The sequence below is a fragment of the Microtus oregoni genome, unplaced genomic scaffold, assembly GCF_018167655.1.
Source record: "Microtus oregoni isolate MIOR12 unplaced genomic scaffold, Mior012 000047F_ref0000412, whole genome shotgun sequence".
NCBI classification, from domain to species: domain Eukaryota; kingdom Metazoa; phylum Chordata; class Mammalia; order Rodentia; family Cricetidae; genus Microtus; species Microtus oregoni.
This window is the reverse complement of record NW_024543221.1, coordinates 5,127,678-5,152,917: the sequence shown is the minus strand read 5'-3', so window position 1 is coordinate 5,152,917 and position 25,240 is coordinate 5,127,678. Positions and strand designations below refer to the sequence as shown.

General features: G+C 39.3%; 1 protein-coding gene across 3 annotated transcripts in view; it reads left to right on the top strand.

Annotated features, from left to right (window-relative positions):
* The window catches only part of Nvl (nuclear VCP like), a 52,326-nt gene that overhangs the window by 19,412 nt on the left and 7,674 nt on the right, over positions 1-25,240 (top strand). For all 3 annotated transcript variants that reach the window (XM_041635473.1, XM_041635472.1, XM_041635474.1), the window contains 9 exons: positions 2,612-2,855; positions 5,620-5,838; positions 7,506-7,610; positions 10,311-10,373; positions 13,199-13,318; positions 15,030-15,129; positions 17,572-17,678; positions 22,617-22,693; positions 24,033-24,121. In XM_041635473.1, coding sequence (XP_041491407.1) covers positions 2,612-2,855; positions 5,620-5,838; positions 7,506-7,610; positions 10,311-10,373; positions 13,199-13,318; positions 15,030-15,129; positions 17,572-17,678; positions 22,617-22,693; positions 24,033-24,121 — 1,124 coding nt within the window. The remainder of the gene's footprint in view (positions 1-2,611; positions 2,856-5,619; positions 5,839-7,505; positions 7,611-10,310; positions 10,374-13,198; positions 13,319-15,029; positions 15,130-17,571; positions 17,679-22,616; positions 22,694-24,032; positions 24,122-25,240) is intronic.

Here is a 25,240-nt window from a genome sequence, read left to right as displayed (position 1 = left end):
GTAGCTTACTTTATGTGTAAAATACTAATAGTGCTTTAGCTTTAAGATCTGTGGAGAGTTAATTAATGTAACCTAGCACAATGTCCTGACCAGAGAACAGTTTTAGCGCTGTGCTGGGGTTGCACTCAGAGTTTGCTCCAAACTAGACCAGTGCTTTCTTTTTCACTGAACTTTGCCCCAGCCCTAGAAGATAAATTTTAAGGTAACATGATAATTTATTTTTCCTTAAAAAAAAATTTTTAAAAAGAGTTTATTTCCCCCCCATCCCTGACAGGCAGTGGTAGCTCACACCTTTAATCCCAGCACTTGGGAGGCAGAGGCAGGCAGATCTCTGAGTTCAAGGCCAGCCTGGTCTACAAGAACTAGTTCCAGGACACGCTCCAAAGCTACAGAGAAACCCTATTTCGAAAAAACAAAACAAGCCGGGCGGTGGTGGCGCACGCCTTTAATCCCAGCACTTGGGAGGCAGAGGCAGGCGGATCTCTGTGAGTTCGAGACCAGCCTGGTCTACAAGAGCTAGTTCCAGGACAGGCTCCAAAACCACAGAGAAACCCTGTCTCGAAAAACCAAAAAAAAAACAAAACGAAAAAACAAAACAAACGAAGTTTATTTAGTGTGTATAAGAATTTTTCCCACATGTGTGTTTGTGCACCACATGCATGCCTGTTGCCCATGGAGATCAGAAGAGGGCAAGAGGGCATCAGATCTCCTCGAAAATAGACTTACACACAGTTGCTAGTGGCCAGTGGATGCTGGGAATTAAACCCAGGTCCTCTGCAGGAGCAGCAAGTGCATTAAACCACTGAGTCATCTTCTCACACACCCCCAAACTCTACTTTTGTTTTATAAGAAATCTTCGACATACATGAAGGAAGAGCTGTTTTATTTTTTTTTATAAAAAATATTTTTGAAAATTTCATACCTGCATACGATGTGTTTTCATCATATTTATCTCCCAGTCCTTGCCCTAACTCCTTGCATATACACCTCTTCCTGCCCCATCCTCTCTCTCAACTTCATGTTTTCTTCCTTTTTTTTTTTTTTTTTTTTTTTAAATAACCCAGAGTATATGCTTCCCATACACAAAAGTGGATAGTGGTAGAAGTAGAGGCAGTTTATTAAAACAGAAAAATGGTACCGGGTGGTGGTGGTACGCACATTTGATCCCAGCACTTGGGAAGCAGAGGCAGATGGATCTCTGTGAGTTATAGGACAACCAGGGCTATGTAGAGAGACCCTGCTAGTTAAAAATGGTAGAATAGAAAGTAATGGTTGCCCTTAGCCATTCTGTCAGGTGTAAGATGGAATCTCAGAGTTGTTTTGATTTGTATTTCCCTGATAGCTAAGGATGTTGAACATTTCCTTAAGTATCTTTGGCCATTTGAGATTCTTCTATTGAGAATTCTGTTTAGTTCTGTACCCCATTTTTTAATTGGGTTATTTAGAATTTTAATGTCTGATTTTTTTTGAATTCTTTATATATTTTGGAGATCAGTCCTCTGTCCAATATGGCATTGGTAAAGATCCTCTCCCATTCAGTAGGTTGCCTTTTTGTCTTATTGACTGTGTCCTTTGCTTTACAGAGCTTCTCAGTTTCAGGAGGTCCCATTTATTTATTGTTGTTCTCAGTGTCTGTGCTACTGGGGTTGTGTTTAGGAAGTGGTCTCCTGTGCCCATGCATTGAAGACTACCTCCCACTTTTTTCTTCTATGAGATTCATTGTGGTCAGATTAATATTGAGGTTTTTAATCCATTTGGACTTGAGTTTTGTGCGTGGTAAAGATATGGATCTATTTTCATTCTTCTACATGTTGATGTCCAGTTATGCCAGCACCATTTGTTGAAGATGCTTTCTTTTTTCCATTGTATAATTTTAGCTTCTTTGTCAAAAATCAGGTTTTCATAGCTGTGTGGATTAATATCCGGGTCTTCGATTCATTCCCATTGGTCAACATCTCTGTTTTTATGCCAATACCAAGCTGTTTTCCTTATTGTAGCTCTGTAATAGAGCTTGATGTCAGGGATGGGGATGCCTCCGGAAGTTCCTTTATTGTACAGAATTGTTTTGGCTATCCTGGGTTTTTTGTGTGGCAAAGGCATTCTGTCAGTTTAAGGTTAACCTGTTGTGTATATCAAGTTGCAGGCCAACAAGAGCAACACATTAAAACACTGTTTCAAGGGGGGACAAGCTTTTGGTGCTGAATAGAAGTATGGTTTGGGTGTAGAGGTTTTTTCTGATAAGTTCATGTCTTGTTTGCTCTGAAAGTGTCCCCATAAGCTATTTCCTCTACAATATTGCAAAACGCTTAAAAGTGTGTGTGTGTGTGTGTTTATGTGTGTATATATGTATATATTAAAGGCTGTACTTATTATATTCCTTATAATGCATAGCATAGTTCCCAATAAATAGATATTTAGCAAAAGTTTTTCTGGATAAACTTGGGCATGTAGCAGTGACCAAGCATTTATTGAGTGAATGATTTTTCCATCTTATTCATGAGACTATCAGTAAGGATTAATATAGTATGAACTTTCAAATAAATATAGTTAGGAATTTGCTTTTACTATTAGACTGGCGGGTCTAAATTTTTTTCAACTGTCATTTCTACAGAATACTTCAAACTTTGTGCCGAAAACTGAGACTTCCAGAAACTTTCAATTTTTGTCACTTAGCACACCTAACGCCGGGCTTTGTTGGTGCTGATCTGATGGCACTTTGCCGAGAGGCAGCCATGTGTGCAGTCAATAGGGTCTTGATGAAGCAGCAGGAGCAGCAGAGTCCTGAGATGGAAGGGTTGCCCCCTAAAGGAGCCCAGGAGGAGAGGCGGGGGGCTGACCCCACTTCTGAAACACAGGTGCTTTTCAGTGCTCTCTCCGTCTCTTTCTCTCTCTCTTGTATTTATTTGTTTATTTTTTAATGAAGATTTATTTATTTATGTATGAGTGCTCTATCTGTATGTATGACTTAATGCCAGAAGAGGACATCAGATACCACTAGAGACGGTTGTGAGCTATCTCTTGTGGTTGCTGGAAGGACATCCAGTGCTCTTAACCACTGAGCCATCTCTCCAACCCTTTTATTTTGTTTTTTAGTTGTGTGGGATATTTTTGTTTTGTTTTGTTTTTTTCTTTCATTTATTTATTTATTTATTTATTTATTTTGAGACAGGGTTTCTCTGTGTAATAGCTCTAGCCATTCGGACCAGGTTGACCTCACAACTCCCAGATGCTGGGATTAAAAGTGTGGGACATCACTGCCTGGCATAACGCAGGTTTTCTAATCTGTAAAAATATATTTTCACAAAAATGCAGAAGCACTTAAATTTCCCAATTTCCAGGTAGATAACGATATTTTCATACACAAACTAGCAAATGCTATAAACTTTATCAGTGCAGGATGCTTTTTATGAGATTTACTGCATGGCGCTACTAAGTAGAGCTGTATTTCATTTCATTTTATTTGGAATTTATTGTTTTATGTGTATCGATGTTTTGCCTACATGTGTATATGAGCAGGCATGTGTGCCTGTTGCCCATGGAAGTAAGAAGAGAGCTTCTGATGCCCTGGGATTGGAGTTACAGATGGTTGTGAGCCACTTGTGGTGCTGGGACTCGATCCCAGGTCCTCCACAAGAGTGGTAAGTGCTCTCAACCACTGAGCCAGCTCTTCTGCCCCAGAACTGTATTTTAAAGCTCATTTTGTTCAAATTTAATTTTCATATGAATTTAACTTAAATTCAGGGCTTACTTTAATCCAGGTTTGGCCTGTTCGTTATTAATAAGTATTTATTGGGAGTGCCTCTAAGTGCTCGATACAACAATGAAAAATCAGGTTCTAAGTGCTCAATACAACAATGAAAAATCAGGGTCTGCATTTAAAGATCTTGGTAAAGTGAGACTATTGGGAAAAGTAAGAGAGCACAAAAATATCAGAATTTCTTGAATAATAACACATTCGGCAGGTATGATATTGGTTGTTTGCCTACATGTATATGTGTACACTGTATGCATTCCTGCTGTCTGAGGAGACCGGAAGATGACATTGGATCCCGTGGAACTGGAGTTAACAAACAGCTGTGAGTTGCCATGTGGGTGCTCTGAATTGAACTTGGGTCCTGGAATAGCAGCCATTGTTTAGCCGTCTCTCCAGCCTGAGTGTGGTGGTTTTAATGGCAGCAGTTTGCTGCATAATCTTCCTACTTTGATAATCTGACTGAGTCAAACACAGAGTCTTTTATTTTAATCTTAGTTGCTAGTATTACCTTTCCTAGCACAAAGCACACAGTAAATATATCAGTATCATAAATCCATATAGATGTTGGTTACAGGATGAATAAAGAGCTAAAACAGACTAGAGACATGGCTCCCTGGTAAAGAGCTCTTCCAGAAGATTTGGGTTCAAATATCAGAGCCCATATGGCAACTCTCAACTGTCCTTAACTTCAGTCCCCGAAGATCCAACGCCCTCTTCTGGCCTTTGCAGGCACCATACATAACACATGGTACACACTTAGATGTATGCAGAACACCTATCCACATGAATTAACCAATTAAATTTTTTCGGGTGATAGTGGTATGCACGTTTAATATCAGTACTTGGGGGGCAGAGGCAGGTGGATCTCTGAGTTGAAGGCCTGTCTGATCTACAGATCAAGTTCCAGGACAGCAAGGGATTCACAGAGAAACCCTGTCTCAGGGCTGGGGTTGAGGATGGGTTTTTTTTCCTGTCCCTTCATGATCTTCACAGAGCAAGCAATCTCCCTTTGGACTAGGAAAGCTGCCTACTGTGTATTTGATTTATAAGGCGTTAAGAACCTTATGAATTTATATTGTTGCCAGCACAACTTTTTTTTTTTCCTTTTCTTTCTTTTCTCTCTTTTTTTTCCTTTAATTGGTTTTTCGAGACAGGGTTTTGCTGTTTAACAGCACTAGCTATCCTGGAACTTGCTTTGTAGACCAGGCTGACCTCAAACTAACGAGAGATCTGCCTGCCTCTGCCTCCTGAGTGCTGGGATTAAAGGTATGTGCCACCAACACCTGGCAAGCATAGCTTTTCTTAAGTCGGCTGTTTTATGAATACTTAGAAATGAAATGGATATCATCCAACTGCCTATGTTTGCATTATTTAACTCTAGCTTAAAATTTAGAACCATATTTAATATCAAATCAATTTGTCTTCTCTCTGACTATGACATGGGCCACTAATACTGGCCTAAAAATTATATTTATATATCTTTTTTTTTTTTTTTTTTTTTTTGGTTTTTCGAGACAGGGTTTCTCTGTGGTTTTGGAGCCTGTCCTGGAACTAGCTCTTGTAGACCAGCCTGGTCTCGAACTCACAGAGATCCGCCTGCCTCTGCCTCCCGAGTGCTGGGATTAAAGGTGTGCGCCACCACCTCCCGGCTTTATATATCTTGATTATAGTTGATTTATCTTTATTTAACCAGATATAGTATCTACTTAGAATGAAATGAATATATCTTATATAAAGGAGAAAGAAATTATTACAATACATAGAAGCTCATTAAAGTTACTTTAACATGTGGAATCTTAGAATAATTATTTAAATTGCATGTAACATTGTGGTTCACACTTTTTTCTTTTAACTTTGTCTTAAAGGATGAATTGCAAAGGCTGTTGAGGTTGCTAAGAGACCAAGATCCCCTCTCACAGGAACAGATGCAAGGACTGTGCATTGAATTAAATGATTTTATTGTTGCTCTAGCGGAAGTCCAGCCTTCTGCCAAAAGGGAAGGCTTTGTAACTGTCCCTAATGTGACATGGGCTGATATTGGCGCCCTGGAAGATGTTAGAGAAGAGCTCATTATGGCAATATTGGTAGGTATATCAGCTATCAGTATCACTGGTCATGAGTTAAGATCTAGTTTAAAAAAAAGACCTGCATGCATGTCTACCAGATTATATTATTTAAAAAAATTCAGACTTTTATTTTATGTGTATGAGTATTTTACCTGTGTGCATATTTGTGTACATGCGCATGCCTAGTACTGGCGGACGTCAGAAGGTATCAGATCTTTTGGAACTAGAGTTATAGATTGTTGAGAACCCCTCTTGTGGGTAGGGTACTGGGAACTGAACTCAGGTTCTCTGCAAGAGCAATAGTGCTCTTAACCACCGAGCCATTTCTATTGTTCCCAAATACATCTTTTGAAATGTAGCTTTACTGAGATATAATTTTATTTATAATTGGAAATTCAGCCTCAGTTGTCACCTTTTTTAAGTCTAACTGTCCCAACAATGAGATGTCATTCTCTTGAGATATTTCATACTCATTATTTTGGTTATATTTGGTTTTTATATAGTGAGTTCAAGGAAAACAAATCCTGGTTTCATACAAGACCAATTTGTATGAAAACCACCTTTGTGTCTTGGTTGTATTCAGGAGGATCAAGGCAGTTTTACACCCATGGAACTTTGGTTTGATTTTAGTTTACTTTTTCTTTTCTGCTTATTGACCATTTTAATTTAATTATGATCTATTTAATGGGTATGTACTATCAAAAGTGAAAGTACATTAGAATTGCAGAGAACAGGCATGTGTGGCATTTGACTGTGTGCATGGTCTGTTGATTTCCTGGAGAAAGCTGTACCTGGATTTTCATAACTTAGAAATTTGGTTGATTTTCTAAAACTTGATTTTAAAATATTGCAGTAGTTTTTCTTGACCTGGGGTAATAACTCAGTCATCAGGTAAGATAAGGACCTAAGTTTGTCCCCAGAAGCTATGTTAAATCAGATGCAGTAGTGAATTCTATAACCACAACACTCCAAGAGGGAGACTGGAAGTAGAGACAGGAAGCGTCCCTGGATGGCCAGCCTGCTAGATAAACACGACAGAAAAAGCAAGAGACCTTGATTCAAAGAAGGTGAAAGGCAAGGACACACAATAGTTTATCCTCCAGTCTATATACCTCGGCACACACGTTATAATATAAAAAATAATGAAGCCAGGCAGTGGTGGCGTGCACCTTTAATCCCAGTACTCAGGAGGCAGAGGCAGGTGGATCTCTGTGAGTTCGAGGCCAGCCTGGTCTACAAGAGCTAGTTCCAGGACAGGCTCCAAAGCCACAGAGAAACCCTGTCTCAAAAAACAAAACAAAAATAATGAAATATTATTATCTTTTTGCCTAATATGTTCTCATAAATTACACCTTAAGAACGGTGACTTTGGCTTAATGTGATAGTATAGTCCTTAAATACCTCTTCTTAGGAGACAGATATAGCTGAATCTTTGAGCTTGAGACCAGCCTGGTCTACATGTCGAGATCCAGGCTAACCAGGATTGCATAATGATCCTGTTTCAAAAAAGAAAAAGAGAGCCTTTCCTATTTGTCACCATGTACCTGATGTCTGAAATGAGTCAGCCAGGGGCTGCCATTTTCAGCCCTTGTGAACAGGGTCAAATGTAAAAGATGAGATGCATTTGAATATTCAGTGTAAAGTGGATATCTATAATGGATCGCTGTTGGCATTGCTTGTTCTAGGCACCAGTTCGCAACCCAGACCAGTTCAGAACGCTTGGTTTGGTGACTCCAGCTGGCATCCTCCTAGCTGGTCCTCCTGGATGTGGGAAAACTCTGCTAGCAAAGGTATGGTAGAAGTTCAACTGCATGCATTGCTTTTCTTGCCTTCAGGAGGATAATAAGGCTTGAATCATGACATGAAATACATCCTTTGTATACTTTCTGTTAGAAATCTGTTTTAGCAAAACTGATTTTTTTTTAAATAAAATTTTCTACATTCTTATATCCCTCTTTAGAACTGAATGGGTTTTATTTGTTGATTTATTTTTATTTTTTTCAAGGTAGGGTTTCTCTGTGTAACAGTTCTGGCTGTCCTGGAACTTGCTCTGTAGACCAGGCTGTCCTCGAACTCAAGAGATCTTCCTCCTCTGCCTCCCAAGTGCAAGGATTAAAGGTTGCATCACCATCGCCTAGCTAACAAAATGGTTTTAATTTGTTGTGCCACCCTCATTCCTAGGAAAGAAGCAAGAAAAGGGGTCTGTCCCCTGAGGACAGAAAGCCTTATGTGTCTCTCCCAGTTAGGAAACATTTCATGAACTCGCCAGTCATATTTGCTCAGGAGCCATTCTCATCTTTGTAGCTGCTCTTATTTTTTGCTTTTGTTCAGTTATTATAACTTGAATATTTTCAATGTGTTCTTTATAATTTTTTTTTAAAAAAAGCTTTTCGCAATAGAGAATATATATTACCAAAATGGAAAAAAAAAAACATTTATAATCCTACTACGCCTTTCTGCTACCATTGTTTCATTTTGTAGTTGGTCCCAGGTGTTTTTCTTTATACATATCAAGATACAATATATGCAAGATAATTTGTTTATGAGCTTCTGTTGGTGTAATCAAACACCTAAACATCACAAGGGGACATATTGCGCCTCGTGATTTCTGAGACTTTAGTCCAGTATCTGATGATGGCTCCATGTTTCTGTGCCTGTGGTGAGGAGAAGAACATAACAGAAGGATAACAAAGGAAAGTAGCTTACCATGTGCCAACTGGGAAGCAGAGAGAGAAAGAGACTGGAAATAAGATCGTCTTTCCAGAATGTGCCCCTGGTGTTACAGTAATGAGATCGAATTCTCTTTTCCTTGTGTAGCCTTGACTGTCCTGGAACTCTGTAGACCAGGCTGTCCTCAAACTCATGCTGCCTGACTCTGCTTCCTAGATGCTGGGATTAAAGGTATGTGCCACTACCGCCTAGCAAGATTGGACTATTAATGCATCAATTAATTTATCATTTAGGTCAAATCTTTTATGATCCAAATACTTCCCAAAATACTGCTAGCAGAAAGCCAGGCCTTTAACATACAAACCTTTAGGAAATCTTGCATATCTAAACCATAGTGATAATATATATATATATATTTATATATTCCATATTTCTAAAATGTAAAATTTTATTTAGGAAAATTTTTATGTTAAGTATAGGGAGTCGTTTCTTGCTGTATGTCCTGTATATCCTACGTAGGCTGGCCTTAGACTCTTACAGATCACCCTCCTACCTTAACCGCCAGAGTGCTGGGATTGTAAATGTGTATTACTATACCTAACTTCAAATAAAAGGTCTTTATACACTTTTCTTGCTTAGTAATATTTCCTGAATACAGTATTTTTAGGTTTGTTTTTGTTTGTTTGTTTTTAATATTACCTGTGTAGTATGTATGCCGGGGGCCCAGAGAGATCAAGAAAGCATCAGAAACCCTGGAGCTGGAGTTACATACCTACTGCTGTGTGGGTGTTCGGAATCACAGATCCTATGGGAAAGCAGCCGGTGCTCTTAACCACTGAGCGATCTGTCTAGCCCTTGAATACAGTATTTTAAAGAGATGGCCAGTGAGCAGGTTAAGGCACTTGGCATCAAACCTGATTGCTTGAGTTCAATCCCAGGACCCACATTGTGGAAGGAAAGAACTGACTCTTCCACATTGTCCTCTGAGTTCCATAGAGTGCTGTAAAGCACGCACACACCACACACATACATATATAAACATAAGTAAGTGTAATAAAAATGTTAAAGGTTTTTTTTAATGCCTGTATTAGTTTTGCCATAGAGATGTTTTGTAGTTTATGATGATACGGATATGGTTGTACATTCCAGCAATCCCAGTACTTGGGAGCTAGAGGCAGGAGGATCAGGAGTTTAAGGTTGTCCCTCTGCTGCACAATGAGTTTGAGACCAGCATAGGCCACGTGAGACCTTGACTCCAAAGTCCCATTACACTATATAATCTTGCGTTCACTGGTAATTTTATTAAAATGTAGTCCTAAATCATTTTTCAGTGACTAGAATGCATTTTTTTATAATTTTTATTTTTATTTTATGTGCATTCATGTTTTGCCTGCTTGTATGTGTGTGTGAAGGTGTCCAATCCTCTTGAATCTGGCCCCTTTTAACTGCAGTTATAGGCAAAATGTTGGGAATCAAACCCAGGTCCTCTGGAAGAACAACCAGTGCTCTTAACTGCTAAGCAGTCTCTCCAGTCCCAAGAATGCAATGTTTTTAAAGTACATCAAGGTGGCTTTCTAAAGGTTTCATCTTTAAGTTTGCAGTGGCCATTTAAAAATAGCTTAGCTGACCTGGAACTCATTGTGCAGACTGACCTTCAGCTCACAAAGGTATGGCCTGCGTCTGCCTCCTGCTTGCTGAGATTAAAGGTGTATACATACCACCACATCCGGCTTAAAATTTCTTTCAATAATTAGCATCCAATAAGTACAAAATATTTTTCCTATTTGTCTTATTTGTATCTTTTTGTTTCTTCTGGGTAGGCTGTGGCAAATGAGTCTGGACTAAATTTTATATCCGTCAAAGGCCCTGAGTTATTAAATATGGTAAGTTGTGTGGCAGCAGCTATTTAATTAAGATAAGCCATGATGAGTAGGTGCTCTCAGATCAATTATGACACTGGAAGACCGAGTTTGCTATAATATACAGGGTCTGTATAAATCTATTAACCTACAAGCAAGTTTCTGCACCTTTAAAAAGTAAAATGATTTATTACAGTTATTAACATTAAAATGTATTCATGCTATTTATCAGACACTTCAGATGTTTTTATTCTTGAATATCCTTGTGAAATATGAATTGTTCGTGTATGTGTATGTGTGTATGTGTGTGTTATACGTACTCATGCATATGGAGGCCAGGGGTCGTCCTTATGTGTTGTTATTTGGGACACTTCCACCTTGTGTTTTGAGACAAGCTCTCTTACCTGGGGCTTATGAGACTATGCTACTGACTAATGAACCTCCTCTGCCTCCCTAGTGCCCAGCTTTTTCAGTTAGTGCTGGGAACTGAACTTGAGTTTTCATGCTGTGTGGAAGCACTTATCAACTGAGCTATCCCCAACTCTGAGTTATTTCTCCTCTTGTGCAGAACAGCGAAGGAATGCTTAGTGTGGAGAAGCTTTGTAGCTGGCAGGGCTTGTCTATTGGAGTAGGAAGTGTTGAAATGCTGTGTGTTCTGCACTTACATCAAATTTAAGAGACTAGGGGGCTGGAGGGATGGCTCAGTGGTTAAGAGCATTGCCTGCTCTTCCAAAGGTCCTGAGTTCAATTCCCGGCAACCACATGGTGGCTCACAACCATCTGGAATGAGGTCTGGTGCCCTCTTCGGGACTGCAGACATACACACAGACAGAATATTGTATACATAATAAATAAATAAATATTTAAAAAAAATTTAAGAGACTAAATTTCTTATTTCCTGCCACTCATATGTACAGTATAAAGGTTATTCAGTGTTTGTAACATATTTAGGCAACAACAGCAATAGATTGTGTTAGTTTATTTTCTTGTCATTCTGACAAAATAACAAAATCAGGTCTGTTGAGGGTGGTGTGACCCTAGACCTGACAAAATAACAGAAACAACACAAGGAATTTATTTTCATTGTTGTGAAAGGTTCTGGCCACCATGGTAGAGATGGCATGGTGGGACAGCTTAGATTCTAACCCATGAGGTGGAGCCGTTCCACTCAGTTAATTTTCTCTGGAGACACCCTTAGACATCTTCTGAGGTGTGCTCTTCCCCAGTCTCCTAGAATATTCTAAATCCAGTCAAGTTGACAATGAAGATTAACAGTATATTCATCCTGCTTGTTCAAACAAAGCTCTTTCTTTGGGTGCCAAGGATCAGATCTAGGGCTCTGGGCAAGCTAAGTTTGCTCTCTCATTAGCAACTCCCATCTTTCATATTTTTCCAGTATTACAGATAAAAATCCCAGCCCCTGTCTGTCTGTCTGTCTCTGTCTTTCCTGGTGTGTTTGACTTTTCCTATAAAAGTTTATTCTTAGGTATTTCTTATGGGCTTTTATGTACCTGTGTACATTTATTTAGTTGTTTATTTTTAAATTTCTAGAGTATGATGTGTTATAAAGAGCCTTGATGGGAGTAGTTTGGTAGACGATGAAGTTGGAACAGGTTGCAGCTAGATACTAAAGAGCCTTTATACCAAGCTAGAATTTAGATGCTGTGTTCAGAATAGATGCTAATGGATACATTAAATTAAAGCAAGAGTAAAGCATTTTGAAGACGAGATTTTTAAATTAATATGAAATAGGTCAAGAATATAAGGAGTTATAGATTATGCACCTTAATGTATCATTATCACTCAGTTTGGGGGGAGAGAACAATACATTTGAGGCTTGCTGTAGACCCTCCTTAATCATGTGCCCCAGTCTCAGCTTCGGTGTTTGTTCCTAGTCAGCTGGCTGGGGTCCTTTTCGGCCTTTGTAGGCATGGTGAGAGGACTGAAGAAGCTCTTGTCTGACAGCAGTCAGGAGTCCTTGGCCTTTTGCAATAATAGTCTGTTAGAGTTTGCTGTGTGTCCATGCTCAGGAGAACCACTTCTGTTCCTTGTGCCATTGTTGATGCTTCTGCCACTGTGTATGTGCAGGTATTCCTCTTCTGCACACACCAGTGCAGCAAGCGGTGTCTCTGGGTTTGCTTCCTGGCACACTTAACTTCACTTCTGTCACTGAATGAAGTTTAAATCCATCCCTTTGGAACTTTAGGTAATCTTTCCCTAACTTAAATTGACATTTTATCTCCCTAGCCCTGATAGCTTTTCTTTAAAAATGTCTGGTCTGGGGTCAGCAAGATGGTAAAACCAGCTAAGGTTAACTCGGAAGATCTGTTCAGTGCACTACCTCCCTACCGGCGTTCACCACCACTGCCAGGAGGCTGTCTATTTTTTAAGAGGGGGCTTTGCTGTGTAGTTCCGGCTGGTTTGAAATTGGTGATCATCACTCCATCTCACTCTGCAAATACAGAGATTATAAGAGTGTGCTACCACCTTCAAGACAGCTAACTGCCTGTTTTTATATGTCAAAATGATTTAATACTAGCAATTGCATATGGTTTAATCTAATACTTTTCAGAACTCTTAACATCTGTATGACTTCAATTTTTAAATACTTTTTAAAATTTAATTACAATATTTGATCCCTTCCTGAAATTTCCTCTATTCAACCACTCTGTGCCTCTCCTGTGTGCTCTCTCTCAAATTCTTGGCCTCTTTCTTAATTGTTGTTTAATGTTCCTAAATATATAAATACACCGTATCTACATAATATAAAACTACTCATGCTGTCATTTGGTATTCAGCCCCGAGATTGAACTGAATCTTCCTTTTGTCTCCTTTCTGTGTCTGTTCAGTATGTTGGTGAGAGCGAGCGTGCGGTGCGACAGGTTTTTCAGCGAGCCAAGAACTCAGCACCCTGTGTGATATTTTTTGATGAAGTGGATGCTTTATGTCCTCGAAGATCAGACCGAGAAGTAAGTATTGAAGATTTTTTTAATAAAAATTCATAAAAGCCACATTTGTGGAAACATGAAATTTTCTTTCACCTGATTATTCTTCTTGCAAGTTGCTGACACTAGCACTGTGAGCCTCATGTGTGTCCTTTTAGAATTCTTTCAGTATTTGTATAGTTTATAAATAAGTATGGATATTATCTTGATGATCTTATTTTTACCTGTTGTGTACTATTCCATGCCTAGCTATAGCAGAATTTACTTGATAATGCCTTGTTGCAGATATTTATATTTCTTCTAAGTGTTTTTTTACAAGCAGAACTTTCTCAAACATTTGTATCTGCTATCTCTGTACACATATACAAGCAATGTGGGATAGAATTTGGAGAGTATGAGTCACGGTTGAAGATGTATATACATTAGATTTAGATAATATACATTAATATTAGGCTCAGATATTGAAACATAGTAAGTACTGTGTCATGTTTTAAAGAATCTGTCAGTTATGTAATAACCAAGAACAGTATATTACATTAACCATTTCCCACGTCCTACCTAACCTCTTTCTGCCTAGCAATTGGCCGTTCAACTCTTTATTAAACCAGTCACAGTGTTCACACAGTGTAAGGAATATGCTTCAACAACCGTGTAGATTAGGATGACCTCAAACACAGAGATCCATCTTCCTCTGCCTCTCAAGTGTTAGGATTAAAGGCATGCACCACATGGCTAAAATCGAGTGAGTTTTGATGTTATTGTGTCTAGATTATGATGTCTTAATTATTAGTACTATGTCACCAGAGAGTAATAATAAATCTCTACAAGTACATCCTTTTAAAAGAATCAATGGGTTTAAGCACATTGCTGTGTCTATGCATAAATTTATGTTGAAGAAAAGCAATTAATAATAACATATCCATAGCACCACTTTTTTATTTTCTTCATTGTCTATGTAGTCTATTGCTATGTTTCCATATCTCCATAACCTTATACTTGACTTCCTAACTATTCTCTTAGGTGTTGTCCTGAATAGCCATACTTTGTACCATTCATTTCAAGAAAAAGATAAAATTCTTAATGTACTCAATGTTCCTGTATGTATTGCATTGAAATGTGGGACACTTGACATAGGGAGAAATCTAGAGCTTAGAAGCTGAGTTTAGATTTGCCTAAATGGAGGTTATACTAAATACTACTAAATAATTCAGAAGCATAAGATTCATAGGTAGGTTTCATCTCTCCCCTTAAGCAGAGCTAAGACCTTAAACAAGTGACCTCTTCTAAGCTTCAGTTTTTTTCATCCTGACTAACTAGCAGCTTTATTGGGGAATTCACTGATGATTGTGTTTTGCACAGTATCTGTATGTAGTGACTCTTTAAGAATTAGTCACTGGGCCCATCTGCCAGTCTGTCTTTCTTCCTTCTTTTCTTCCTCACTTCTTCCTCCCATCCATACCTTGTTCTCTCTCTCTCATATATATATATATATATATATATATATATTATATAATATTTCTAAAAAGATCCTCTTTGTTGCTCGTATTGACCCCATACTCCTAGATTTAGGTGATCCTCTTGCCTTAGCCTCTGAGTACCTGAGACTTCTGGGTTCAGTCACTGTAATCTTCAACATAAACTCTCATTCAAGTTAGTGCATGTATTCTGTGCAGAGGGAAAATGGAGGAAGGAGGCTGCTTTCTTTATGTTGAAGGGGATGTTTTGTTTTCTGTAGACAGGTGCTAGTGTCCGTGTGGTGAATCAGCTGCTTACAGAGATGGATGGATTGGAAACACGCCAGCAAGTTTTTATTTTGGCTGCCACTAATAGACCAGGTAAGAAAGAAGAACACAAATGCGTTCATAACATGAAATAAAACCTCATACAGCTCTTGTGTGTGCTGCAGTAAAAAAACATTGGGGCTGGAGAGATGCCTCAGTAGTTGTGAACACTCACTCGCCAGGCTGCAAACAACTGTGTGTAACTCTAGTCCCAGGGGATCCCCTGCAAGCATGTGATGCACAGATATATTTGCAGGCAAAACACTGTACACATAAAATAATAATAATCTTTTTAAATTAAAAAAAAATTTCTGATCCTCATGTTTTTTTTTCTATTGACTTCTGTGCTGGTTGTTTTTGTTGTCAATTTGACACAACCTAGAGCCTCCTGGGAAGAGGGAACTTCATTTGAATAGTTAGTTATTCATATTAGTTTTTGGCCATGTCTGTAAGAGATTATCTTGAGTGTTGAACTGTGAGAGGCAACCTCCCTAGGCAGATGGATAAAGACTGTATAAGAAAGCCAGGGCTGGAGAGATGAATCAGAGGTTAAAGCCACTTTTGATGCTCTTGCAGAGGACTCGGGTTCAGTTCCCAGCACCTAACATCTGCTCACAACCATCTATAACTTCAGTTCCAAGACAGCCTATGCTCTCTCTTGGTCTCTGGGCACCAGAGATACACAGTGTACATCTATACATGCAGGAAAAACTCTCATAAAACATACAAAATAAAAATAAGTAAATCTTTAGAAGAAGAGAAAGCTGACAATATGAACAGGTGAGCAAGCCATTAGCAGCATTAAGTGTAAGCCAAATAAATACTTTTTTCCCTAAGTTGCTTTTGGTCATGACAGCGATAGAAAGCACAGCCTTGTGTATACTAAACAAGTACTTTATCAATTACCGAGCTACAAAAAAAACCTCACTCTTTTTTTTTTGTTTTGTTTTGTTTTGTTTTTTTTGCTTTGAGACTGGATTTTTCTGTGTAATAGCCCTAGCTGTCCTGGAACTCTCTTTATAAACCAGACTAGCCTCCAGAGATCCATGTACCTCTGTCTTCTGAGTGCTAGGATTAAAGGCATGTGCTGTTACTCCCCACCAAATCCCAACATTTGTGCTTGTTCATGTGTGTTCATGTACACTGTGAAATTTAAATGACAGCAGATTTATATCAAAAGATAATAAAGGCTAGAGAGAAGTGTTATAATACTTTTCAAGAGCTGAAAAAACTGTCATCTTAGAACTCTGTGTCCAATAAACATGTATTTGGTGTGTGTGTGTGTGTGTGTGTGTGTGTGTGTGTGTGTTTGGTTTTTTATGACATGGTTTCTCTGTAGCTTTGGAGCCTGTCCTGGAACTAGCTCTTGTAGACCAGGCTGGCCTCGAACTCACAGAGATCCACCTGCCTCTGCCTCCCTAGTGCTGGAATTAAAGGCGTGTGCCACCCCGCTCAGCCTCAGAATACTTTCTTATGTGAAGAACTAAGAAAATTTGCCATGAGCCAAGATACTCTAAAAGAATAGCTAATCACTTTATAGTAGCACACTTGCCATGTAGCATACAAAAGGCCCTCAGCTTGCTCTATACTGCGAGGAGAAATAAGGGTGGAAAATAAACATCAGCGAAGAATAATAGAAAGGATGAAATGTAAGTGGATGCAATAGAGAGTTTTCTGTGTGTGTGTTTGTGTGTGTGCGCGTGTGTCTGTGTGTGTGTGCGCGTGTGTGCTTAACTTTGCCTGCATAAACACGAGTTAAAGCCTTTAGTACCTCTTGCACTCACTGTCTTGGTGTAAAGACTACTGAAAAAGATTTGGCTTACAAATGGGTTCTTGGTGGAGAAGTCAAAATTTTATAGTTAGCCTCAGTGTTGTGGCTGTATGAAGCTCAGCCCTGTGCTGTAGCTACTCAGAGTCAGGAACACAAAGGCACATAAGACAGTTTTGAGTTCGAGACCAGCCTGGTCTACAGAGCTAGTTCCAGGACAGGCTCCAAAGCTACAGAGAAACCCTGTCTCGAAAAACCAAAAAAAAAAAAAAAAAAAAAAAAGACAGTTTTGATAAGTAGTAGCTTTTGATTTGTGTGGAAGGATATTTGTGCATGCATGTATGTGGAGAACAGCGCAAGGTGTCTTCCTCAATCTTCACCTGCATTTCAAACAGGATTCCTTGCCAAACGAGGAACTCATTATGGCTCGATTAGCTGACCAGGATCCTCTCATCTCTGCCTTCCCAGTACTGATGTTATAGGCAGTTGCTGCCATACTTTGCTTTTTATATGAGTTCTGGGAATTTGAACTTAGGTCTTAGTTCTTGCATTGTAAACATTTTACCAACTAAGTCACTGTCCCAGCCCCAGACCTTTTGGCTTTAACCATACCCAATTAACCAAAAATTTTAGCTTTTTTTAAAAAAGAACTTTCTGTCTTTTATTAATTACATTTTTAAAAAAGAACTATTCTATTTGGCTTATTTTTGTATTTCTCTCTTCTCTAGATATCATTGACCCCGCCATTCTGCGCCCAGGCCGGCTGGACAAAACACTCTTTGTGGGTTTGCCACCCCCAGCAGATCGTGTTGCCATATTAAAGACTATCACAAAAGTGAGTAAAAGAAATGGCTTTCTTTTGTTATGTTTATATTGTTTAAAAATGTTTTTATTTTGGCCTTGCGCTGGTGGCACACGCCTTTAGTCCCCAGCACTGGGGCAGGGGGGCAGTTCGAGATCTGCCTAGAGCTAGTTCCAGGACAGGCTCGATAGCTGCAGGAAAACCCTGTCTCGAAAAATCAAAAACAATCAAACAAATAAATAAATAGAATTTTTAAAGATGTTTTTATTTTGTTTTATATATATGTGTGTGTCTGCATGAATTTATGTGCACTAATATAAGCAGTTGCCTAATAAGGTCAGAAGGAATCAGCTCCTGGGGACTGGAGTGACTCGCAGTTCTGAACCTCATCATGTGAGTGTAGCACGAATAATAAAAATCCAGAGACAGATATTGGGGTTCAACCTGACAATCAGAAGAGCAAAGCAGCCAGCCACTGGCTCTTACTTCTACTTCAGACCAAAATGGCTATTCTGCCTCCGTGAATCCTCAGGATGAGACTGAGCCTAAGACCTGTCTCCTCCCCTCTAGTGCTGGGATTAAAGGTATGCACCACTACCACCCTGGTTCTATGAGTAACTAGTGTGGCTGTTTTACTTTCTGATCTTCAGGCAAGCTTTATGAAAATACAAATCACTGCAGGTATTGGGAACTGAGCCCAAGTCTTCTGCAAGAGCAGTAAGTGTTCTTAACCACTGAGCCATCTCTCCAGCCCTGCCCATATTACTTTTAATGTTATACCAGGTAGTAATTTAGGTTAGCTGATTGATTACTCTCTTTCTATAGCTTAAATGTTTGCCAGTCTTCCTTCTCCCAAAGTGAGCTGGTTTTGATCACTGAACACAATGCCCAGTCTCATTTTTCTATTCAAAATGAAGGTAAACTAAATGAAGGATTAAAGTTAGTGTTAAATAGTGTTATCAGATATCACTGTAGTCATGTTCCTGTGTCTTTAAATCTTTGATCATTAGATTCTGTCTGGAGTAGGATGTTTTGGAGGAAGTAAAACAAGTAAATACAGGTCCATCAGGAACATTCAAAGACACATTGAGACTTGAAGTCTTCATAATGACTTCTGGTTTTCTGAGTTAGCATAGTTAGCTTTGTTGTTGTTATTGTTACTGTTATTGAAGCTTTGTTGTTGTTATTGTTACTGTTATTGAGACGCTGGTCTCAGCACATGATCTATACTTAGCCTGGAACTTGCTAAGTAGAACAGGCTGACCTTGAACTCATTGAGATCTGCCTGTCTCTGCCTCCTGCATGCTAGAATTAAAGGTGTGCACCACCATGCCTGGCCTTCATAGTTTTTTGTTTGTTTGGTTGGTTTTTGTTTGTTTTTTTGTTTGGTTTTTTTTTTTTTTGAGACAGGGTTTTCTGTATAGCCCTGGCTATCCTGGAACTTGCTCTGTAGACCAGGCTGGCTTCACAGATCCGCTTGCCACTTCTTCCAGAGTGCTAGGATTAAAGGCATGTGCCACTGCTGCCCAGCTGGAAGTCATAGCTTTTTAAAGTCAGCCTGAAGAGGCCTCACTGTGTAACCCAGGCTGTCTTTCAGGTTGTTGCATTTCTGCTTTCTAGGTACAAAGATTATATATATGTGCCATCACAGCAGCCATACTTCATTTTAGATACTTACGTCATTAATGAAACAATCAGCCCTTGGTATTGCTCTCCTACTGCCCAGTGTTTGTTCCTTGTAAATCTTTGTTCAGTTTTGTCACGTTGGCATCTGTTTGGTAGGCTTGGTGTCCGTGCTGTGTTCCAGTAGACCTCGAACTCGAAGCAGCACTTTCGTCATAGTTTGTTGTTTGTTTGTTTGTTTGTTTTTCCCAAATACACTTTCTAGTTTCTTTATTTTGGTTGATCCTATACCTATGTCATCATTGGGTCTATTCTACTTCTTGGTAGTTTATTCAGCTGTATTCCCAAAATTATTTTCAGATTAAGAATCGTTATTTTTTGTCTTTATAATCCAATGATAGGTTATCTGGGAATAATTTTTCCTACGTCATATAATCTCTCCATTGATCTTTGTAGAAATTGTAATGTGATTTGTTGTCATTTGTTTTGTTTTTTGATGGTCTCATGTAGCATGTCGTGTTACAATTTACTATGTAATGAGGTGACTCTGAATTCTGATCCTCTTGCATCCGCCCCCAAGTTCTGGGATTATAGGCTGGATAACTTAGGTATAGAACACTCATAGTTGCTCAAATATGCTGATATGTGAAGAAAATTATTCTGGGTCCTCATGAACAGACAGAGGATATGTTGAATTCTGTCTTCAGAGCATCCTGTCACCATCATGGTAAAAAGCCCGTTGGAATGAGCCAGAGCAAACCAGGTTGTCTCTTGTCAGCTGCAGGACAGAACGCAAGCCCAGTTCATTAAGTCCAGTGTTAGGAAAGGTCACTCTGAGCAGATCCTGGGTCTGTGAATGCCAGCTTGACCATGAATAGAATTTAGGTATTGAGAAATATATATAAGAATTGTCCTCAGATTATACCTGGTGAATTTGTTCCTTATGATTGAGTTTTTGATTAGAAAGTAGATTTCGGGTAGAAGTCTCTAATGGCACATGAGATATATATGGGAGGTTCGATGTGCTGTGTGCTCGTCAAGGTTAGATTGAAAGATTCTTTTGAACATTAAAGCCTCTCATAGCAGCTCCTGCCCATTGGGCTGCTTCCCAACCCCCAACTCAATCTCCTCCAATATTGGCTGAAGGTGCTTACCATGGTGGTGTTAACAAGGGTAACAAGATTGTCTCACTTTGGTGACACTTGGAATGTTCCAGTCCTTCTGCATAATAAATCACTATGGTACAATCACCAGTACTATGTAAACAACTTTCCCCTCTGTCCTTCTAATTATATCACAGAATTATAGGACTCTTTTGTAGATGAGATACTAATTTGTTTTTTAAAACATTTTAAAAACAAGAGTCACTGGAGGCAGAGACAGGCAGATCCCTCTGAATTCACGGCCAGCTTGATCTACAAAGTAAGTTCTAGGATAGCCAGTGATACACAGTGAAACCCTATCTCTGTCTTAGTTAGGGTTATTTATAGCTGTGGAGAGGCACCAGGACCACGGCAACTCATAAATAAAAGTATTTAATTGAGATGGCTCACTTACAGTTTCAGAGGTTCAGTCTATTATCATCAGGATGGGGAGCGTGGAAGCATGCAGGCAGGTGTGGTGGTGGGGCTGAGAGTTCTACATCTTGACTCAGAGACAACAGGAAGTTGACTGTTGCACTGTGTGAAGCTTGAGAGGAGACCTCAAAGTCCACCCTTATAGTGACACATTCCCGACAAGGCCACACACACCTCCTAATAGTGTCACTCCGTTTGGGGGCCATTTTCTTTCAAACTATCATATTCCACTCCCTGGTTTATATTGCTGTAATGAAATACCATGACCAAAAGGCAAGTTGGGGAGGAAAGGGTTTATTAAGACTTAGCATTGCTGTTCACCACTGAAGGAAGTCAAGACAGGAACTCAAAACGGGGCAGGATTCCTGAAGCAGGAGCTAATGCGGAGGCCAGGGAGGGGAGCTGCTTACTCGCTTGCTTTTTGGTCATGGTATTTTTGTTGCAGCAGTAGAAATCCTGAGGGGCTGGAGACATGGCTCAGTGGTTAAGAGCATTGCCTGCTCTTCCAAAGGTCCTGAGTTCAATTCCCAGCAACCACATGGTAGCTCACAACCATCTGTAATGGGGTCTGGTGCCCTCTTCTGGCCTTCAGGAATACACACAGACAGAACATTGTATACATAATAAATAAATAAATATTAAAAAAAAAAGAAATCCTGAGACAGTCTTGAAAAACCAGGGGAAATAAAAGAACACAACAACAACAAAAAAAAAAAACACTATAGTGGAGCTGGTAAGATGGGTCAGAGGGTAAAGGCACCGCCTCCAAGCCTGAGGACCTTTGTTTTCAGTCCTCAGAACCCACATGATGGAAGGAAGGAAACAACTCTTAGACATTTCTCCAGCCTCCACCTGAATGCAGTGGCATGTATGCACCCATATAGCCACATAAAGAACTTTTTAGTTAAAAATTTAGTTTTTGGATTTTAAAGTCTTTCATGTATATGAATTGACTAGCCATGCTGTGGCCATGGATGCCAGAAGAAGGTGTCAGATCTCCCAGAATTGGAATTATAGATGATTGTGAACCACCATGTGTGGGTACTAGAAATCAGACCGAGCTTCTCTTGGAAGAGCAGCCAGGGCTATTAACCACTAAACCATCTCTTTAGCCTCCGCAAAAGTATTTTTTAAAACTATGTAGTGTTTGATTCTGCCATGTAATCTACTTAGAATATTACTAAGGCTGATTTGTGTGTATAGTGCTTATGTTCCGTGTTGAAATTCTGAACTTTTCTGATTCTTGTCATTTTTAGCATCTGTAATTATGAACTGGGAGGAATTGGCTCCTTGGGTTTTAGATAAGGGATTAAAAAGCAACATGGTTTTGTTTTGTTTTTTGGTTTGTTTTGTTTTTTTTTGTTGTTGTTGTTTAAAAAGACATGTCATACTAATTTCTGACCTCTACATGAGTATACAGAAGAAAATACAAACAAACAAATAAATAAGTACAACTTCTTGGGGGTCCTGTGTAGAGCAGGCTCCTTTTGATCTCAACAAGTTGGGTTCAGTATTACTCTCCTTGTAGTCAGTCCTATAACACAAATTCCTCCAACTCCATGAGTATCAGTGGTTTGCCTTTACAGCTTCTTGCACGTCAGCCTGCCTCTTACCCTAGTTCTCCAGATTGAACTCAGTGCTCTCTACATTGATTGTGGAGTTGGTTCTCCTCCCTTAGTCATCAGCCTTTCCTCTTCTTTAAAAACCAGTGAGTGATGTGCATGCATGAATCTTTAATGCCTCAAACAGCTCACTTTTCTCTCTTATTCAGAATGGCACCAAACCTCCACTGGATGAAGATGTAAATTTGGAAGCAATTGCCAATGACCTTCGTTGCAATTGCTATACGTGAGTATTTAAGTCTCTGGTCTCTTATACCCCTCTGGAGTATAGTTTCTTCATCAACAGGAAAGAAAAAGATGCCCATTTCTTAGGTTGGAAAAACTAAGGAGGTTTCTTGTGTAGCACCTTATGTAGTGTCTGTCTGGCTCTTGCTGCTTCCTTCTCAGAGGACAGCTTACCTGTGCGTTTGGATGCTAAATTCCTGACATAGACTGTTCCTGTTGGTACTCAAGCTTCCCTGGCCACATTGTTACCTTTCACTGTTAGTTCTACTTTCAGAATATGTAAAGCATGTGCCTTTCACTAGATAGCATTTTCTTTAAGTACATCTGCACAATGGAGGTTAATCTGCATACATGTGCACATTGAGCCTGCAACAACAGCATGACACCTGATATTTCTATCATATTAAAGCCCTGTTGTTTGTCCCTAACATCTTTGGTACTTAGTATTTGCCCCTAGAGCAAGGGTCAGATAATACTGGACTTCCCACAAAAAGTAAGGTGAATCAGTGTTTTCGTCATTGAGGGCTTCAGTGCTGTTGCTCAGCAGTGTAAACTTAGCTTCCAAGAGCTAGTCGTGAATGGTAACGTAGACACTTGATTATTTGATACCTGGAAATGATGTTTTGTTCGAAAGAATTTTTGTGGATCATGTTAAAGCTGAGTGTAGGAAAGCTCCAGGCAACACTGATGTTTCATTGCCTTCTTAGGACTCTGCTGACCCAACCTGTGATTATTACTTGGAATAATTATATAAAGAAACTTTGTGTGTGTGTTGGGGGGTGTACACATTCATCCAGGTGTACAAGTGCCTGTGGGGGTCAGAGAACCTTAGGTGCTTGGGTGTTGTTCCTCAGCCTCCTTGTTATTTGAGACAAGGTGGGTTTTGGTTTTGGTTTTGTTGTTGTTTTAAATACTGGAGCCCATGCCTATTAGACTGAGCTGACTAAGCTCATCAGTGAACACCAGGGATCTGCCAGTCTGCCTTTGACTGGGTTTCTTTTTCTTTTTCCTTTCCTTCTTCTTTTTCTTTTTTTTTTTTTTTAAATGTAGTTTCCATGAATTGAATTCAGGTCATTGTACCGTAGCCTCTGGGTAGATGTTTTATATCAACATTAATATCTATGGCTAAGTTTTATTTTTTATTTTTCATTGTATCATACTTTCCACAAATTTCTTTCTTTTAAAGGTTAAAAGTTCTCTAAATGAAAGCTAAAAGCTTTTTCCTGCTGTTCCTAGTCAGTTCGTCCCACCTTCATTCATTACTTTTTCCTCATTGTTAAGTATAATTGAGCATCTTTTAGAATACCTAAGAATGCCTAAGAACATGTCTTTTATTACAGGGGTGCAGACCTCTCTGCTTTGGTACGAGAAGCTTCTCTCTGTGCCCTGAGACAAGAAATGACCAGACAGAGGAGTGTGATTGGAACAGGTATGAGGCTCTCTGAGGTCTCTCCATTCTAGTTTATCAGTCTGGATATTTAACAGCCCTGCTGCCTTTCAGGTGTTGCTTTTCTAGCATTTCGTAAAACAGTGTGTAATAAAGATGCCTGTTGGATGAGACCTTTAGGAACTGCTGTGGAATATTATGTACACTCGACGTGATAGTCGTTATTTAGTCCCTCTTAATAAGCAGATTGTATTCTGTCAATATACACAGGTGATTAGATAGAGGCAAATGTGATCGTTCACTGCCATTATCATGAGTGTGCTTCTTAACAATTTGGAAAATCTTGATTCTTTTACTAAAATACAACCCACTTGCCTGTTAAAATTCAACCAAAATTGTAAAGATTAAGAAATACCTAATTTTTCATATATCAAGATTTTCCTTTGAAGTATAAAATCAGATGACAACTTTTATCGCTCAGTGACAGAAATTTTCTTAGCATGTGCAAGGCTCAGGATTCTTTTTCTATCACCACAAAAGCCAGAAAGTCCAAAGACAAAATCCATGTATTCTCTTATGGATGATATGGTCCCTTTTCAACACATTTGTTGTTTACCTCACATTTTAATAGTATTTTCGGTGTTACTATTTGGGTATGTGTGGCCTAAATGATTCATTTGTGACCTGTATTCCTGCAATGCCTAGTACAGAAGTAGCCCTTTCTCTGCCTGGGTGTCTCTTGAGTGCTTTGTAGTGTACAGATGTGCTCTCATGGGAACTTCAAGTGTGTACTTGAGTTTAAAAGTCTCCTTTTAAGCGTGTGTGTTTATGTCTGTGGTGGTCAGGTGGGGGAGAAATGTGCACATGAATGCAGGTACCCTCAGAGATCACAGGGACTGGAGTTAGAGGTGGTTGTGAGTCCCCTGACATGGGTACTGGGAACTGAATTCAGGTCTTCTGTAAGAGCAGTGTGCACTCTTAGTCCTGAGCCACCTCTCCTGCTCCACTTCCACGAATCTTTTATTTTTTTAAATATTTATTTATTTATTATGTATACAATATTCTGTTGGTGTGTATGCCTGAAGGCCAGGAGAGGGCACCAGATCTCATTACATCTGGTTGTGAACCACCATGTGGTTGCTGGAAATTGAACTCAGGACC